The sequence below is a fragment of the Triticum aestivum genome, chromosome 3D (assembly GCF_018294505.1).
Source record: "Triticum aestivum cultivar Chinese Spring chromosome 3D, IWGSC CS RefSeq v2.1, whole genome shotgun sequence".
Lineage (NCBI taxonomy): Eukaryota > Viridiplantae > Streptophyta > Magnoliopsida > Poales > Poaceae > Triticum > Triticum aestivum.
In genome coordinates, this window is record NC_057802.1 from 612,779,636 (window position 1) to 612,786,959 (window position 7,324).

Genomic DNA, 7,324 nt, shown 5'->3' on the forward strand with positions numbered 1-7,324 from the left:
CGTATAATGGGCCTCACCGGATTTGGCAAGCCTGGATCCATCAACCCCCGAATCCTATCTCCCCCAAGTTTAGTGACATGGAAAAATCTCGTCTCATCTTCTAACTCGAGCTTCACCATGGGCATCAATGGCATCGAACTCCCAAGATAGTCCAGAACAAAGCAGTTTAAGCCATCGGTAGCTGAAAGGGGATTAGGAGGGGCGACTACCAATGATTTGGGGTTGTAGAGTAGTGTCAAGGAGTGGCATCAAAGGGAGCCTATAGCGGCGATACATTGAGCGCAACATTGAAGGAAAGAGAGAGGGGGGGGTGTGGAAAAAATTGTTCCAGCGAGATAACGTTAATGGGACTACGAAGTACATGGTTGGATAACGAGACAACCGACGCAGGCTTCGTATCGCCTGTCAGAGGAAACCAACATTTCCCTTTCCATAAATCTCGGTCATTAAAGCAAAAATATCTAAGTAAACTGCGCGATTGTATGAAACAAAAATGTGGTTTTAGTAGTGAGTTTATATACAGAATCTAGGGTTGCAAATAAGATGATTGGGTATTGACACAATAATTCTTAATTTGAAATTCAATATCTCGAGATTTACTTAGTTACATTTCCGGTAGGAACAATTTTGGGCCGGTTGGTGATGCTGCCTTATTTTAGGATCGTTGGCCATATAGGCCCGCCATGGTAGTGATGTCACCACTGACATGCCTCACTTTGCCTTCAACAATGGTGGCTTTTTGGTTGAAACTAAATTGTAGGTTGAAGAGACCACCGACGAATACCCAACTATTGATTGATGGTGAGTAGTACTACTGACGGGTATCTCCAACTCGTTAGTGACCAATCAGTGGGTCATGTTCTTATTTCTAGCAGTGGTTTACACCTTTAACTTGCACTAACTATTCAAAAATCTTTCATGGGGAGACAGAGCGGCATTGGATCTACATGATACTTGGTTTTCTCAAGAGGCGATCATCCGTTTTTCTCGTGTCCCCTTGTAGACAGGAATCTTTTCCTTTTTCGGAAAATCTTGGTCACTAAAGCAAATAATGTTAATTATAGTGTGCAATTGTAGAAAACAAAAATTTTGTTTTCACTCCAGATTTTACATACCAAGTGTGAGATTGTGAAAAGGGTGATTGAGTATTGATAGAAAGATTCTTAACTAGAGATTTGATACTCCTATCTCAAGATTTAATTACTATCATTTCTGGCATGAATAGTTTTGGGCCCGTCATTGGTGTAGCCTATTTTAGGACCATCAGTCGTATAGGTTCGTCATGGTAGCGATGTTGCCAATGAAGAGCCTTGTCAGTGGTAGCTTTATTCATGAAACTAAACCTCATGTTGAGGAGACCAACGCCGGGTACCCGGCAGCCGCCAACGGTGACTAGTACTACTGATGGGTTTTATCTTTAACTCTTAACACAAAATATTAATTATTTTCTCTTTTAGCACTAACCATCCATCCATTCTAGGTAATTTGTATGTAGCTCTATTTTTATTTTCTGGGGGAATAATAGGTGGTGATGTTGATGCTCTCGGAGGAGTGTCGACCCAGTTTGCTTCAAAACAATTCATTTAATAGATAGTGAATAATATCCATGCGTGCATGCCTTGCCATGGAGCTAGGTGTCAAGGAGTAATCAAATTGCCAAGAATGTCAAACTCCAAATACAAGACGCCAATACATATGTGTAGCAGTTTTGGGTTGGATTCGGTGGAAGATTGGATTCACATGAACGCTACCCAATTTGATAATCCAGCTTGCATGTCCATACTATATCACAGAAATGAAAATTTAAGGTAAGACATATGGATCACCCAGATATGCCCCCTTCCCCTATTTTGAGCACCAGACCCATAATCCCTGTGTTGTGTGTGAGAGATCACCAAGCCACATGCATACCCATCTATGGTGCATTATGCCAGCAGAAAAAAAAACATACTAGGATTACCAAAACTGTCACATTGCTACATAATTGGCACACATGCAAATTATGGAGGTGTGCAATGTGTTTGGCCAGGGTGATTAAGAGAGGCTTGTCCTCACGCCTGCATCTACACATGCTGCCTAGGCAGCTTGTAGGCCTCTCTTTAGGGCAGGAAAGGGTATGATTAGGTGCAAGAGCGGCTTTGCATTTGCTGCTCACTTGAGTGTGGTGGTTGCTGTGTGGATAGAGACCCTTATCCAGGCCCCCTAATCTCTCAAGTTTAGGGCCTTGTTTTATGGGCACTGCCCTTGTTAGGCAGGGCAGTTCAAGTAGAACCCTCTCAGCACCACAACCTTTTATAGTTAGTACACACACTCTAAAATTTAATGGATATCGCCTAAAGTTCAGCTGGCGAGCCACACTTTTGTGCTTTGCTTCTACAATGTTCCAAATGAAATAATTAGTAGTAGCATTACATGAATTTGCCACTGAAACCTAGTTAATTATGTAAGTCACTGTACATATATAATTTTAACCTCTCAATTATTCACCAACAAATTGAGTGCTTTAAAAAATAGACACGATGGCGCAGTCTTTCAGTTGGAACGAACTCTAGATGGGCAGTAGATTAACCATACTCTGGTGCCCTTAGTTCTATGATGATTTGGTAGGATATGTAGAATAGTTAACTAATGTTGACTCTGACTTGGGGGAAAGTTGTGCATACATATATGCACTGGTTCAATCATATGTACAAAAAGCGCGCTTTAGTGGTTGACAATTGCATTTGTTACATACTTTGGGTCAGTTGGTTCGATCCTCGCTTGTTCTTTGTCAATATTATATAAACTTAATGTCGATTCGCAAAAAAAAAATTGTGAGTGTGTGTGCCCTAATATAAACATGCATGGTGGGCATATCTCCTGCACCGTCCATTTCCAAGTTAAACCAACCCCCTCATTAGGTTGATTGGTAAAGGGGTTATCAAATCAAAGGGCGTACCTGCTACTACTACTATTTGATCCTTCAGCTAGCTAGCTGTCCAGTTGCACCACTTGAATTGCATTCCTTGTCCAGCAGAAGTAAGTAGTACTGACACAGGAGTAGTTACCAAAGCTAGGGTGAATATACAATTCTCCAAGGTGTGGTAATTAGTCAACCCCGGGGGCATACTGGTCATTTCTCCATGGGGTGGAAAGTCCCCTTATATATACCCTGCAATGGCTGGGACTGGGTTGGTGCAATCAAAAGTCGCCAGCAACTATCTCTTCTTGCTTCATTCGGTCTCTAGGCGGCTAGCCATTACGACAACACACCCCAGATATAGTTAGTAGTACTGGCTAGCAAGCAAGGTAGTAGTAGCCAGGTGTTGTCCATGGAGGAGATGGGGGAGGAGAGCAGCAGGTATCCATGGCAGGACTACGACCTGGGCTTCGGGGAGGAGCTCATGAGGGAGCTCCTCGACCAGACGACGACGGCGCCATCGGCAACACCAACGGCGGCCGGCGCCGCAAGCGCTGATAATTCTTCTTCTTCCGACAAGGGGATTGGTGACGAGGAGGAAGGGGCGGTGGGACGCCGGGAGTCCATGGTGAACAGGCTCATGTCGACGGTCTACTCCGGGCCCACCCTCAGCGACATCGAGAGCGCCCTCTCCTTCACCGGCGCCGGCGCTGGCGACCTGCTGGACGGCCGCAGCAAGTACCACTACAGCCCCTCCAGCCCAGTGTACGTCCCTCATATCTATGCCAAGAAAAACCATGTACGTACAATTCTCCGTAGATGCAAGCTCAATTTGGACATCTGTGTGGAAACTCAGGGTTTTCTCGCCGGAGAAGGTGCTGGGCAAGATGGAGAACAAGTACACGATGAAGATCAAGAGCTGCGGCAACGGGCTCGCCGACGATGGGTACAAGTGGAGGAAATACGGCCAGAAAGCCATCAAGAACAGCCCCAACCCAAGGTACTATTTACAGTTTCACCCTATATCAACCTATCTCCCATGGCCGACATGGCTTTTAATTACTTGTAGTTCTTAGCCATGGTAGCTAGCAGGCAATTTTGCAAGCAATTTTACTTACAGTAGCATAATCACCATGGTGCAACTTGCAGTTGACATATGAAAGACAGCGTGTGTATATATATTTATCTGTTCACTTTTCAAACATGGGTGGGTGAAAGGTACATGACATCGCAGCTAGCTAGTAGCCCAAATGGGACAAACTCCAAGCTTTGGAGTAATTACTTTTGTGAACCAAACAGAGGAAGAGCAAGCTAGCTATGCACTGTCCTCACTTAATTCCACAACCAAAAATTCCCATGACAGCAGCAATAATCCTCCACAGCTTGCATGCCACAGTCCGTATATAGCCATGGACAAAGTTAATCGTTGCATGCAAGTAAGTGAGGAGTTTGCGGAGGTGGAGTAGCTGAGTAGGTAGGTGTGTGTGCTTGCAGATGGAATATTTATTAATTGCAACCTTAAATACTTAGACCCCACAATTTGCCATGGCACGGTCGACCTAGCTACCTAGAGCTGTCTCCATGAAAACAACCGGCTAATTTGGCATGAAAACGATAGTGGAGCATGGTATAATTTCTGTAAATTCTTTTTAAAAAAATTCAGTCAAATTGCACACTCTATTATTATAGTGATTTTTTGTAAGGTAGCATGTAACTAGTAAATTTTTATTGGATAAATTTTGGTGGTGGTAAAACGGTAATAACTAAATTGACGTGAACGTGGCAGGAGTTACTACCGGTGCACGAACCCGCGGTGCAACGCGAAGAAGCAGGTGGAGCGCGCCGTCGACGAGCCGGACACGCTCGTCGTCACCTACGAAGGCCTCCACCTCCACTACACCTACTCCCACTTCCTCCAGCAGCAGACCACCCCTCCACCCGCCGCCGCCGCCGCCTCAAGCTCCAAGAAGCCCAAGTTGCACCCCGCCGCCGGCGCCATTACAGACTCCCACCACGGGAGCACCCCTGTGGCAACAACCTCGCCGCCCTCTGCGGCCGTCGTCCCTGCCGGCGCCGGGGACAGCAGCGGCGACAGCGGCGGTAACGTGATAGCCGACGCGGGCTTCCTGCTGGAGCACGCGGTGCCCAACTGCTCGCCGTATGTGTTCGACGGCGGATTGTTCGGTGAGGCCGGCGAGGAGCGGCGGATGACGAGCGACGCCGGCGGGCTCCTGGAGGACATGGTGCCACTGATGGTCCGGCGGCCGTCGTGCAACTCGGCGGCCACCACCGCCAGCTCGTCCACGACGGTCGGCTCGCCCGCGGCGCCGGTGTCGTCGCCCTCCCCCTCCACGTCGTCCGTGTCCTGGACCCCCGCGTCGCCGTACATCGACATGGCCATCCTCTCCAACATCTTCTAGCCAGTAGCGTAGTGTCAATTGGTCCATCACGATGATCGATCGGGAACAATTAGGCTCGAGGAAAATCGAATTGTTTGTGCTTGCATCCAAGCGTGCAAGATGCACGTACGCACGAAGGGTGTGTGATTAGTAGTACTATTATTATACCAGCTACTACTAGTACTAGCATCTAGCTAAGATAGTTGTGGCTTACTCCCAAAATAAGGAGGATTTGTATGTGTTGTGTGAGTATAGTATGATTAGTATATTAGTATAGGTACCGGTGGATGTTGAATGAATAATTGTGTGCATGATGTGAGTAATACTCATACTTATGGTGTGCATGGATGGCAGATGTATATGTGCGTAGCAAATATAATTGTCAGTGAAAATGGTGAGATATGTAGTGTGTTAACTTTTCTCTGGACATGAGTTTCTCCTCTTCAGGGGCACAATTGACCATCTTGTTCAGTTATTATTTTTTAAAGCTATTTTTGAATGAAATTACTATAAGTACTTTTTTTTTGCAGCGGTGAATTTGGCCCATGGTACCATTTTGCAGGGGATAGCCCAAGATATCTTGTTTGGGCATTAAGTTAGCGCCCATAGCAACTATATAGTGCAAATGCTAGATCTCACTTACTGCAAGATCGTAGCTTATTCTTTTTTGTTAAGCAAGACCATAGCTAGTGTCACCTCAAGCGACCGACAAAATGGCCCGGCCCAATAGGTGTGATACGAGCGGTTTTGTGAAGCTTCTGAGGACCAGTTCGTGAAACCTTCCATCATGTCACTTAAAAAGCAACTTATTAAATGGGGAAGGAATTCAGAAATGTGAAGGCTCTGATGACCCATTCATTTTGATTTAGGTATTTCTGTACCATACATATTTGGATCTTTCCTCCATATCTGTTGTGTGTGAATCTAGGTTGATATCATTGAGTTGGATTAGTCCTACCTTAACTTATCATGTCCTGCAACCACTCCAATCTCAATCTTCTGATTGGTTTTGGGAAGGTTCCACGCTCGTTTTTTCTTCTTTCTTTTATGGATTTTTTCATTCTTTGTCTTTTCTTTTCTTTTTCCTCTTTCAAAATACATGTTGACCTTTTAATACACATTGAACATTTTTCGTCTATAGATCGAAGATTTTTTAAATACAAGTTGAACATTTATATGAATACATGTTAATATTTAAAAATTTACATCAAATATTTTCAATACACAGTAAACATTTTCTAAACACAAGTTGAACATTTTTTAAAATTGCATGAACACATTTTTACATTGTCATGAACTTTTACAACAGAAAAAAATCAAGAAACATATTTTTAAACGAGTGAACAATTTTTAAAAGGTACAAACATTATGTACAGACTACATGACAATTGTTTTACATTTTCTTGACTATTTTTTATAATAAGATCAACAAATCTTTAAACTTGTGAAATAAATCTCACGAACAACTTTTGATTGGTACAAACGTTTTATAAAGATATCAAAAGCTTTACATTCCATGAACATTTTTTGAATGCCTGATGAAATGTTTTGAAACTTAAGTTAAATGTGTTCCATTTCATAAATATAAAGAAAAGTAACAAAACAAAACAAATAATGAAGGAGTTAAGGGGCTGTTTGGATTGCGACTATCTTTGCCATATATTGCCACATTGTTTTTGCCACACTTGTCTTACCTGAGTTGACAAATTGTTAGCCACACTTTGGCTTGCCTAAGGGAATCTTGCCATATTTTTGTGTGCCTATGACATGTGGGGTTTACTGCTCATAAAAAAACTTGCCTTAGGTGTGGCTAGAACCAAACACCCACCTAAATTGGTCAAACTTGCCTAAGGTGAGGTGTGGCAAAGGGTGGCTAGGAACCAAACAACCCCTAACTATTATTGGCGAGGCAGACGTCCTTCTCTCTATGAGCAAGATCTAGACGCTCAAACTATATAGCACTTGTAGTGGACTTGTAAGTATTAGTAGCGGGCTTGAAGTAGCCTTTAACGGGTTTTCGAAAAAA

General features: G+C 43.8%; 1 protein-coding gene across 1 annotated transcript; it reads left to right on the top strand.

Moving 5' to 3' along the window:
* The first annotated feature begins 3,194 nt into the window (after window positions 1-3,194).
* Window positions 3,195-5,732, top strand: LOC123075936 (probable WRKY transcription factor 48). Its single transcript, XM_044498433.1, has 3 exons — window positions 3,195-3,664; window positions 3,756-3,899; window positions 4,686-5,732. Exons 1-3 carry the CDS (start codon window positions 3,312-3,314, stop codon window positions 5,317-5,319), a joined length of 1,131 nt encoding a protein of 376 aa, XP_044354368.1. The 5' UTR covers window positions 3,195-3,311; the 3' UTR covers window positions 5,320-5,732.
* Window positions 5,733-7,324: the final 1,592 nt, after the last annotated feature.

What these genes read in the sequence shown, in the direction of transcription:
- LOC123075936 (XM_044498433.1), top strand. Translation starts at nt 3,312, where the DNA reads ATGGAGGAGATGGGGGAGGAGAGCAGCAGGTATCCATGGCAGGACTAC. An exon ending in TACAGCCCCTCCAGCCCAGT is followed by an intron (nt 3,665 to 3,755) that starts GTACGTCCCTCA and finishes GTGGAAACTCAG; the next exon opens with GGTTTTCTCGCCGGAGAAGG. An exon ending in AAGAACAGCCCCAACCCAAG is followed by an intron (nt 3,900 to 4,685) that starts GTACTATTTACA and finishes TGAACGTGGCAG; the next exon opens with GAGTTACTACCGGTGCACGA.